Here is a 12,424-nt window from a genome sequence, read left to right as displayed (position 1 = left end):
CGATTTGTCCCGTAGCCAGCGCGTTAGAAAGAAACAACGAAAAAAATTCGAAACAATTCTTGTAAACACTTCGAAGAAATGAAATGCAACAAATTTATTGCATACCGTTTCTTGATATTATCTTGCATTTTCCTCTTTCATTTACCAATTTCTTTTTGTAGTTTATTTGTCAAAAAGCGTCACATTTTCAATTCTCGCTTCTTCTTTCATAAAATACTTAAATTATGTTTCATACATGAAAATTTCTTCTTTGTGAACATTTTTGCAGTTAGCTCATAATAATTTATAAAAAATAAAATATTTCATAGTCACTTTGGCTATTTTATAGCGAATGAGACGGGCTTCATTGTAAATTCTACAAAATTGTATGTAGGTACTTGTATAATAATGTATGTATAAAATTAAACGAAAGAATCTTCCTCGCGCTTGACCGCTTCGCACAAAATATCTTTTGTGCGAAGCGGTCAATAGGAAGAGGAATAGGAATATTAGGTAGATGTTATCATGATGTGAGACTCCGCTAATTGGTTTACTCCTTCATAATAATTATGCTATGCTATACTATGCACAGTATGGGTTTTATTTTTTTTTATTTTTTTCCTACCTACCTACTTTTACAGTAGAAGTGATCTTGTAACCTATGTTAAAGTCTAAACGTGGGGACGTTTACAGATGTCAGCCAGACGAAGAATGACATATTATACCAGGCTTTACCGGATTTGTTCGACACTCTTGATGATGTCACCGAGCGACGTCCAGACATCGTGTTATCATTGGAGGCACATATACACATAACACGGCCTGAGGCGGCTGTTGAGATACCAGCAGTTTCGCAGATCGGCGGTGCCGATTCAGCAGTCTCTGAAATCGAGGGGAATAATGACCTCTAGTTGGATGGGTCAGTACTTTCATTGTTAGGTGATGTTCCCGAACTTGTTACTGAACTCGGACCTCCTATCCATAAGGATATTACCACAAGATGGCAAGACATTTTGAAAAGAGGGCTTAAAAAGGATATCAAAAGAGACTTGGTAAAGTTATATCCTATACCTAATAATTTAGAAACACTGGTACCACCAATTCTCAATCCTGAAGTAAAAGTAGCACTAGCAGAAAGTTTAGTAAAACAAGACTTTTCTATTTTTCATAAACAAAAACAGATCGGGTTTGCATTGTCAGCACTTAGTAAATCTGTCGACTCTATAATAAGTGACCCAGCCAAAAAGTTACATATCGACACAAAATCGATATTATTAAGACATTTAAGTGATGCTTGTCGCATTTTATGTGATGTATACCAGCTCGAAACGAAAAGAAGAAGAATGCTTATTTTAAGTTCGATAAACCAGAAGATGAAAGACATCGTTATGGATACATTACCTGAAAAATATCTCTTTGGTGACAACATGTCGGAGAAGTTAAAGACAGCTCAAGGTATTAATTTTAAACAAATTTTAAAAGTCGTACCGAAGACAAGTTTTTTGAGTAAAAATGCTACGTCAACTACATCAGTCCCAAAGTCTTTAAACCAACGGACCCCATATCGGAAAATAGCAGCACGTTCTTATATGGGGAAACAACGACTGCAGGACCGTGCAGCGCCAGCACCAACTCCAGCGCCAGCTCAGGGCCGCCAGCGGCACTACCGCCGCAGCCCTCCACCTCCTCCGCGGCGTCAGAGACAGCAGCGGTTTTGAGCATTGACCACGAGGTACGTTATGCGGGGCGACTGTCATATTTCTTTCAACAATGGGGGAATATAACTAGTGACCCGCTTATATTAGACTGGTTAAAGGGCTATAAGATTCCTTTTGTTTCACAACCCATTCGCAATGATTGGGCTTGTACTATTGTAAGATCTAAAAAGGAATTATTTGCATTTAATAAATGTATACAGAAATTATTAGATATCGACGCCATTTCAGAATCGAATCACGAGGACAAGGAATTTATTTCTACGGTTTTTCTGGTGCCTAAACCAAACGGAGAGAATAGATTTATTTTAAATTTAAAATGTTTAAATAAGTTTATAAAGATTGAACATTTTAAATTAGAGGATTACCGTACTGCCACCAAATTAATGTTTCCCAATTGTTTTATGGCTTCTATGGATCTGAAGGATGCATACTATTTACTACCAATTCATAGATTGCACAGAAAATATTTAAAGTTTAAATTTAATGAGACTCTTTATGCATATAATTGCCTACCGTTTGGCTTAACGACAGCACCGTACGTTTTTACAAAACTATTAAAACCAGTAATGGAGTACTGCAGGTCAAATAATATATTAACAGTTATATATTTAGATGATATAATAATATTTGGCAGTTCATATGTGGAGTGCAATAAAAACATTATATTTATCAAGAACCTTCTCGAAGGTCTGGGATTTCTAATAAATTATGATAAGAGTTGTTTAACACCTTCAAAGGAGTGCAAATATTTAGGTTATATATTTAATTCAGAAGACATGATATTGGAGCTACCCTTTGAAAAGAGAACTAAAATTCAACAATTAATTTTAAAGTTCTTAAATACAAAGACTTGTAGTTTACGGGATTATTCTAGTTTTCTTGGTAATTTAATATCAGCTTGCCCTGCTATAGATTACTCTTGGTTATATACTAAGCGTTTTGAAAGATTTAAATTTTTATGTTTATTATCTAATTCGTCGTACGATCAAATTATACAAATTCCAGCAAGATTGAATGAAGATATGTTATGGTGGTTGAGACATATTAAAGCCGATTATGCTAAGCTACGCAGTCATAATTTTACCTTTGAGATTTTCTCAGACACTTCTCTTACGGGTTGGGGAGCATATTGTAACGGAAACGGATCGCATGGTTTTTGGACCAACGCAGAAAGGACGAAACACATAAATTCATTAGAGCTTAAAGCAGCTTTTTTTGCTTTAAAAGTTTATGCTAAACATATTACTTATACAGAGATTCTTTTGAGAATCGATAACACTACTGCTATAGCATGTATTAATAAAATGGGTAGTATACAATATCCACACCTTGAAGAAATTACACGACAAATTTGGCAATGGTGTGAAAATAGGGAAATTTTTATATTTGCATCTTATATCAGATCCAAGGATAATGTGGAAGCTGATACCATGTCTAGAATTAAATTTCAGGAGACAGAATGGGAACTTGCAGACTATGCCTTTCAAGCAATCATTCTGTTGCTAGGACAACCTACAGTAGACTTGTTCGCATCTAGAAATAATAAGAAATGTTCTACTTATGTATCTTGGAAACAAGATCCTGATGCTTGGACAATTGATGCTTTCACATTATCTTGGACTCATCTTAATTTTTATGCTTTTCCTCCATTTGCATTAGTACTAAAGATGATTCGTAAAATTATAGATGATAGGGCGGAGGGCATTGTTGTAATACCAAATTGGCCTACCCAACCGTGGTATCCATTATACCAAAAGATTAAAATTTCTAAGGAGGTATTTTTTCATCCAGATAAACGATTGCTCGTATCTCCTTTCAGACTTCATCACAATCTGCACAGCTCGCTAGAATTGATTGCCGTGCGATTGTCAGGAAAACGCTAATAGAACGACATCTTTCCTCAAGATCTGTGGATATCATCTTATCGTCTTTAGCTGACAGTACCTATAAGCAATATGATGGATGTATTAGGTCTTGGATAACATATTGCGAGAATAAAGAACTAAACTATTGCTCTGCATCGATTCCAGAAATTATACATTATTTAAGTCAGCTTTTTGACCAGGGAGCAAAGTATGGGACTATTAACTCTCATAAATCAGCAATAAGTTTATTAATGGGAAATTCTATTGATGATACCAGAGTTAAGAGATTTATGAAGGGAGTGTATAGGTTACGGCCTCCCGCGCCTAAATATGATATAACTTGGGAACCTAATTTAGTTTTGAATTATTTAAGCAAGTTATGGCCCAACCATACGTTGAGCTTAGAGGACCTTTCAAAGAAAGCTGTTACACTTATTGCCTTGGTGACGGCTCATCGTGTCCAGACGATATCTCTCATAAAGACTAGAAACGTGTTTGTAAATCAGGGTAGTGAAGTGATTATCAAAATACCCGACTTTATAGAGACTTCTAGGTTAGATGCACATCAACCTTTGTTAAAACTCCCCTTCTTCACTCCCCGGCCTGAAATCTGCCCAGCATTATGCGTCTTAGCTTATTTAAATAGAACTGAGAATTTGCCGGTAAATAATCAAGACAGATTATTTTTAAGTTACAAGAAACCTTATAAAGAGATATCGACGCAGACATTAAGTCGCTGGATAAAGACTATTTTGGCTAACAGTGGCTTGGATACTACAATATTTAGTGCCCATAGCACTCGCCATGCATCAACTTCGTCGGCTTATAGGCTGGAAGTCAATCTTGACATTATAAGGAGAACGGCTGGTTGGAGTGAAGCATCTGGAGTTTTTGCTAAATTTTATAATAAGGAAGTTATTGTTAACGATAAAAGCTCATTTGCTCAATCCATTCTCAGCAACCATTGTAACTAAGATAATTAGATTAATAAGAGTTTATTACATTCTATTAAAGAAAATATACTTCTTAAATGTTAAACGAAAGAATTTTAAATTTAATATGATTGTTATTTTTTTTTTTTTTTTGTTTTATCTACCTGTGAATTAAAAGTAGGTAACTTAATGTTTTTTGTTAACTTTATTAGAATAAAGAATTCAATTTAAAAAGTTTTTGATGTGTTATTTTAAGAAGAATACCTGTTTTATGTATTATTTTTACAAATACAGCTATAAACACATATATATAATGAAGCTTGTGAAGCATAATTTATGATCAAACGAACTTACCTTTAAGTGAAGTTCGATCCAAATTATGCGAGCAAGCTTCATTCGACGCGATTTGGGGGGACCCACCCTAAGGTAATAACTATTTTTAAGTGTAAAAAAAAACCCTCCCAGTTTTTATCTATCAGATGTATTATTTTTATCACTTTGATAAAAATAATACATCTGATAGATAAAAAAAAAAGTTTAATTTAGAATAGATTGCTTTAAACTAATGATTGATGGTAGGGATGTCTACGTGAGGGTGGGAAAAATATAGTGATACCATACGAAAAATTGTTTTTTCCCTACTATGAATAACGTGAAGGCTGATAGCTAGAGAGTGTTACTACAATAAGTAAAACCCCAAATCGCGTCGAATGAAGCTTGCTCGCATAATTTGGATCGAACTTCACTTACAGGTAAGTTCGTTTGATCATAAATAATATTTTCTAAGTTTTTAAGTTAACAAAGTTTATTATATTACCTATAGTTAATAGCGTTTTCATTTATTTAGAAAACTTTACTGCACATACAAGTCGATTATTTGGACCATGTCCTGAGACATGAGCGATACTAAGTACTCCAGCTCATAATGATGGGCAAAGTAAAGGGTCATCCCTACATCGCTACATCCGTGAATGGACAAATATCGTTAGCATGAACTTATTGTTCAAGAAGCCACGAGAAGTTCGCTGAGCTGACGGCCAACCTCCAGTAGTGAGGTAGAAAAAGAAGAAGTTCGCTCATATATTGAAACAATACAAGAAACACAAGAAAGTATTTATATACAGTTGTATGCAAAGGTGGTCTTATTGCAAAAGCAATCTCTGACAGAAAACCCTTGGTAAAGGTTATCGCTTTAGTAACGTATGACTTGTTAGACGGGGGCTACTGTTTATTACAGTACCTATTCATATTAAAGGCTACTGGGTTCTACGCAAGTAGTATAGAATGCCGTATTTGCCTCACTTCTGAAACCGGGCGAAGCCCGGTTTCCCTCATCCGAAAATTTTTTGAGGATTCTAATAAGATTCTTATTGGATTTTGATGAAAATCTAACTAATTCCAATTGCGTTATATAGGTCAAAATACTATCTCATAGCACTCATATATGCGCCGACTCTACCTCACTACCTCAGGTTTTTACCTAAGTCTGTGGATTCTAATTCATATTGGAATATAGTTCCTGGATGAGTGTAATGCGTATTGGGATAAGTTCCAATACGCATTACACTATAGCAGATATAACTTTTTTTATTAACTTTACTATTCGATATAGGTATATTCGAATTCTAACAAGTTTCTAAAACCAAAGCTATTATTCTAATTATTATTAGATTTTCTCGTACTTTAAATTAGTAATTCAAATTATCGTAATTTCAATTAGTAAATTCATACTTTGATAAGATGAAACCAAAATATATAAACTTAACATATTTCAGCGTTATCAAAATAATTACGTTTTGATTAAGTTTATTAAGGTCTCAATATGTGATATTGATTAAGTATATGCACATAATATTTGGAAAATAAGAATATTTACAACTTATTAAAATAGGTTTATGAAAACATTACGTACGATAGGTTTAACATATTACAGAATTATTAAAATGATTTTGGTTTCATTAAGTTTATTAAGGACTTTATATTACGATAGGTTTAACAACAGCATTATCAAATGGATTTTCGTTTGATTAAGTTTATTAAGAACTCTATATTTGATATTACGATAGGTTTAACATATTACAGAATTATTAAAATGATTTTGGTTTCATTAAGTTTATTAAGGACTTTATATTACGATAGGTTTAACATATTACAGCATTATCAAATGGATTTTCGTTTGATTAAGTTTATTAAGAACTCTATATTTGATATTACGATAGGTTTAACATATTACAGCATTATCAAAATGATTTTGGTTTGATTAAGTGTATTAAAGACTCGATAATTGTTATTGACAAAGGATATGCACATCATGTTTGAAACATTAGAATATTTATAACAAAAAAAGAGAAATTCTTAGTAGAGCATCGTTTAAAATAAGACAATGTATTGTTAATAAATTATTTTCGTCTCGAAAAGATTCCAAAGTTTTTTTAATTCTATTTTATGGAGCACTGAAATAAATAACACGCAAGTAACCTTTCCCAAAGTATTTTTTGTTGCACATTCCTCGTTACAAACAATAAACCTACCTGATTGCAGACAAGAACTTACTTGTTCAACTCAAAAAAAAATATATTGTTCGTTGGAACATTATCTAAAGAATTTTTTTTATTTAACTATACGAAACACCGTAATAAATAACCCAACCTTTCCTTTGTCAAAGTATTTTTTATTGTCCATTCCTAGTTACAAGCAATAAACAGCCACGGTAGTTTCAATGATTAATTAAAGACAAGAACAAACTTGTATTATAAAAATGTGCGTATAAAACGTTTCACTCAACCATACAAGCCATAAGTTTATTCAGTGTCCGACTGTTAGTATCTAACCCAGTATTTTAAAAGTCTTTAAGGCATAAGTTTATTCAGTGTCAGACTGTTAGTATCCAACCCAGTGTTTTAAAAGTCTACTTATTAAACACTTACTAAGATCGACCAGTGGTGTGAAACAACATTTATTCATCATGGAGGTAAGAATCACATACGTTTGTCTTTTTTTATCTATTCGTAACTTATAATTGAATCTTTACGATGTGGAACTGTTATGAATCTAATTAATATTTTGTTTTAATCGTGATCTCATATTTATTCTAGAATTCACCGAATGATGAATATACTTTAAAGCACTTATATTATCCACTACACTTATAATATATCAGATGATCAAGATATGAGTGACAATAAAAAGACCGCAATGAGAAGGAGCAACAGTATAGATGCTTTTTTTGAAAAGCAAAAGAAAAAGAAGAGACAGTCAAAGTCTTCATGTGTAGCGCAAGCAAGTGACGGGGGCCTATCATATATCTCATCCAACGACGATGACAGTATCAGTGCAACACATCTAATCAAAATAGACATCTATGACATGAAGAGTCTTAAAGATGTTTCGCCTCTTGAATACTGGAAATATGCAGATTTGCGATTAAAGTACTACGTTGAATCTGCTGGTGATAAGCACTATCAAAGCATGCGAGATATTATATACAACATTACAAAGCAAATTGCTGGGAAGCATGACTGTAAAAAATACTTTATTGACAGAGATAACCAGAAACAATAAGTATTCTCTGAACCAGCGGTCGGTAAACATCACAAAGTAAAAAGACCCTCTATATAAACGTAGTTGTATTTTATTTTGTATTTTGCTTTAAAATTTATTTGAAAACAATAATGGGACTATTAAAAAGTACTTTACAAACAGTAAAAAAAATAACAATATGAAATCCCACTCCAACCATTCGGATAGACAAATAATGAGGTGGTTCATTTCGTCAGATCCGTCATTCCATATTCAAACGTTCTACGAAACTACACGATGACAACTGAGTTCAGCAACATTTCTTTCGAGGAAGAAATGGTTACGTTGTGTGAAAAAGTGGAGACGAAAATAAACTCCTTTGTTGAAAAAATAGTTGAAGATATGGATATCGATCAGCAGTTGCACGATTTATGTGAGAACATGGAACGCGAGCATAAGGGGTATTCCAGTCCAATATTACCCTTAAACATAGGACTGATGATGACAGCTCTTCGTGAGGACTATGTTATTTATTATGAAGAAGAAACTGATCAAGATCCGTCTCATTCTTTCTGGTCACAGTGTACACAAAAGTTATAGTTAATACTTTAAGATATATTTTTCATTGTATAATATAATTTTTTTTTTTTTTTTTTATTCTTATTGATTAAAGGGCTTTTATTTTACAAAAATATGTCAGCCCTATCGTAACTTATTCTATTCTTGTACAACTTATAAATAACTACTTCTATAAAAATCATATATCATTTTGGCTTCCCCAGAAGTTGGGGAAGACAAGATGGTATGAAACACACCTATATCACTAAGGTTTAATTTTAAATCCCTTATTAATGTCCTTCTACCTTGATCATCACGGGCACATTCGATCAACAAATGGTGTACATCTTCCACTACCCCACATACATCACAATTTGGAGAATCCGATTTCCGCATTAAAAATAAAAATTTTTTGGATGGAACGTGCCCAGAACGCAACCTATGCGCTATCTTGATCATAGACCTATTTAACTTACCAACTTCGAACCAAGGCTTTCGAGGAGGCTGACTCTGTATGGTTCGATACCAAATTCCCTTTTCTTTAGAACGTCTATCAAAATATTCTTTCCACATATCATAAATTATACTTTTATATTTCACGGTTACCTCTGCGTAGTTTGGCATTACAAAAACCTCACTTCCCTCCAAACATGCAGTTTTTGCTAACAGGTCAGCCTTCTCGTTTCCTCTTAAACCTATATGCGATGGTATCCATTGCAGTCTCAGTTCGACAAAACTTTCCAAAACGTTATTAATCCTTGCCAAAATGGCATACGCTACCGGAACACCTCTGAGCCCAGAGGCGCACCGAGCTAAATGCTGCAAGGCACTTTTACTGTCAGTAAATATCACAACCTTTTTGTATCTCGATGCTTCCACATATGCCAAAGCCTCTGAGATTGCAAATAATTCCACTGACATAATACAAACATTTGAAGTTATTTTAAATAAAATGTTATTAGAGCCGGAGTCATGAAACGCTGCTCCCGAAATTTCGTCTGATTTAGAACCATCCGTATATAATATATGATAATCACCATAATATTTGCTATTCAATTCCTGTACAATACAATTTCTTAACGAATTTATTTCATAAAACCTTTTAGCCTGTTTAATACTATCCAAGTCTGTACTTATGACATTATTAATGTCAATATTTGTGACCCAAGTATTCAATGTGAACATTTGCAGAGGACTACATGAATGTAACTTCTCATGCTTAATTTCATTATAAATTATAGGCACTAATGGAGTCTTTCTTCTCCGCCAATACCTACTATTTTGACAGAGTGTATAACAGTTATTTAACAGTTCAATAGTCGTATTTTTAGAAAAGCTTAGAGTTCTAAAGCAGTACTTAGTTGCTAAATAATATCTTCTCAGATACAGCGGCGGTAGGCATAACTCCGACTCCATTACATGAATGGGTGTGGTCTTAATAAAACCCCCAATTATTCGCAATGCCTGGTTTTGTATTCTGTCTAACTTTTGTATGTGACTTTTTGCACTATTGTCATATAAAAAACACCCGTAGTCAAGTCTACTACGGAGCAAAGATATATAAAGTTTTCTTAAATGCTTCGGGTGGACCCCCCAAGACGGACCAGTTAAAATTTTTAGTAAATTCAAAATTTTCATTGTTTTTTGACTTAACTCATTAATATGTTTGCTCCACAATAACGACCGATCCAACCATATACCTAAGTACTTAACATTACAAGTGGAAGCAATTGCCTTGTTATTAACATGAAGTCTAACCGGGTCATTACGCTGTCGTTTACTGAATATACAAAAACTTGTTTTACTAATTGATATCTCCAACCCTAATTCTTCCAAAACTGACTTAAATATATCTAATGAGTCTTGAACTTTATAAGTGCTTTCTCTAAGACTATTGCCTTGTGAATAAACTACAAAATCATCGGCGTACTGACAAATGAATGCATTTTGAATCAATTTACTAACTTCACATGTTGTTATATTAAATAGGAGAGGAGATATTGGATCTCCCTGTGCCAAACCTTTATTCGTCCATCTAACCATTTCCGAACTATTATGCGTATTTTTAATTATGAGGTGCCTTTCACTCAAAAACTGCCATAAATAATTACATATTTTACTTCCTATGTTAAGATTATCCAATAAACACACCATTTTATGTATAAAAACATTATTGTACGCATTTTCAACATCAAGAAAACAGGCTAAGGTTGGCTTATTTTCTGAGAAACCTATTTGTATCTGCGTAATTAACTTAATCAAACAATCTAGGCTGGATTGCGCTCTTCTGAAACCATTGGTGCTTTCCGCCAAAATTTTATTTTTTTCTATAAACCACTCTATTCTTCGGGCGAGCATAATATGGAAAATTTTGCACAAACATGATATAAGCGAAATAGGTCTAAATTTATTAGAGTTTCCCGCTTTAGGGATAGCAACCACCTGTATTCTACGCCACTGGCTAGGAATATAACCTGTCCGGAAGATGAAATTATACACTTTAAGTAAATATTCTTTAGCACATACAGGAAGATTATAAATCATAGAATATGTAACCCCATCGTCCCCTGGTGCAGTGTCCTTCTTTTTTAAACAGTTTGTTAGTTCCTGCATACTAAAATTGTTTTCAAGGCATTGATTATTAGATAAAAATATAGGCTGTGGTAAATTAACAGAGTCAGGCGCCAGACTACAAAGAAGTTCCTCACACTGTTCCTCCGATGCATAGCTTCGATTATTTGGAAGGCCCTTGATCCAACGCATTTTACGCAACATATCTGAAGATGTTGTTGTCTGATCAATTGTGTCACAAAAGTTTTCCCAGGACTTTGACTTAGCCTCACATGCTTTACGCTGTACCTCTAATATTTTAGACTCCAGTAGCTGTAAGTTATGGGGTGTAGGATTACGTCGCAAATTCTTTAAAGCAAGTCGTCTTTGTGCTATGAGTTTGGATAAACTGGGATTCCAATAGTGTTTTGGCACAAATTTTTGACTAGGGTTGGTACAAATTTTATATTTAGGTATATTTATATCGGCCGCATTATTTATAATATCTATAAATAAATCATACATACTCTGTATATCATTCTGGGATCTACTAATTAAGGATTCAGCTATACACTTTCTATAACAATCCCAGTTTGCTAATTTGAAATTTCTTTTGGATGTTAACTGCAATTTATCCTTATATACTAACAAACATTTAATTACTACGTGATCGCTACCCAAATTATCATTACTTACCCCCCAATAACAATTTATGGCAATATCGGTAGTGGCAAACGTAATATCTGGAGAAGTTTCTTGTAAAGTACTATTTACTAGTTTAACTCTAGTTGCATCACCATTATTTAGTGAAATAAAGTTATTTTCAATGGAAGACTCAAACAAATAAATACCCCGAGTATCGCTTTTATAGGACCAGTTAGTGTGGTGGCCGTTAAAATCCCCTGCTACCAAAGATGACTTAGAAAATGTGGAAAATACGTCATCCCAATCATTCTTTGTTGTATAAACAGATGATGGACAGTAAATTGATACAATATTCTTTAAAAGTTTACAGTTAAATATCTTAACATGAATATTTTCTATGCCTGCATTACTAAAACTTGTATGACACACTTGAGCTTTAATTGACCTGTGAACAATAATTGCCACACCCCCGTATGCATCCAATCGATCCTTTCTAAAAATATTATAACCATTAAAACTAATATTGGAATCCGGCTCGAGCCACGTTTCACTTACCAATGCAATATGAATTCGTTCCCTGTTTAACAAAATTTCGAATGGTAACCTTTTCAGCCTCAGACTTTGTGAGTTCCATTGGGCTATTCTTAAATTAAAGTGC

The 12,424-nt window shown here is 33.6% G+C and overlaps 1 protein-coding gene across 1 annotated transcript; it reads left to right on the top strand.

Moving 5' to 3' along the window:
* The first annotated feature begins 1,491 nt into the window (after nt 1-1,491).
* On the top strand, nt 1,492-4,600 carry LOC120636785. The gene is made up of 2 exons (XM_039908353.1): nt 1,492-1,711; nt 3,517-4,600. Exon 2 carries the CDS (start codon nt 3,814-3,816, stop codon nt 4,534-4,536), a length of 723 nt encoding a protein of 240 aa, XP_039764287.1. The 5' UTR covers nt 1,492-1,711; nt 3,517-3,813; the 3' UTR covers nt 4,537-4,600.
* Nucleotides 4,601-12,424: the final 7,824 nt, after the last annotated feature.

Source organism: Pararge aegeria, assembly GCF_905163445.1.
Source record: "Pararge aegeria chromosome W unlocalized genomic scaffold, ilParAegt1.1 SUPER_W_unloc_1, whole genome shotgun sequence".
Classification (NCBI taxonomy): domain Eukaryota; kingdom Metazoa; phylum Arthropoda; class Insecta; order Lepidoptera; family Nymphalidae; genus Pararge; species Pararge aegeria.
This window is presented reverse-complemented; position numbering and strand designations above follow the sequence as displayed.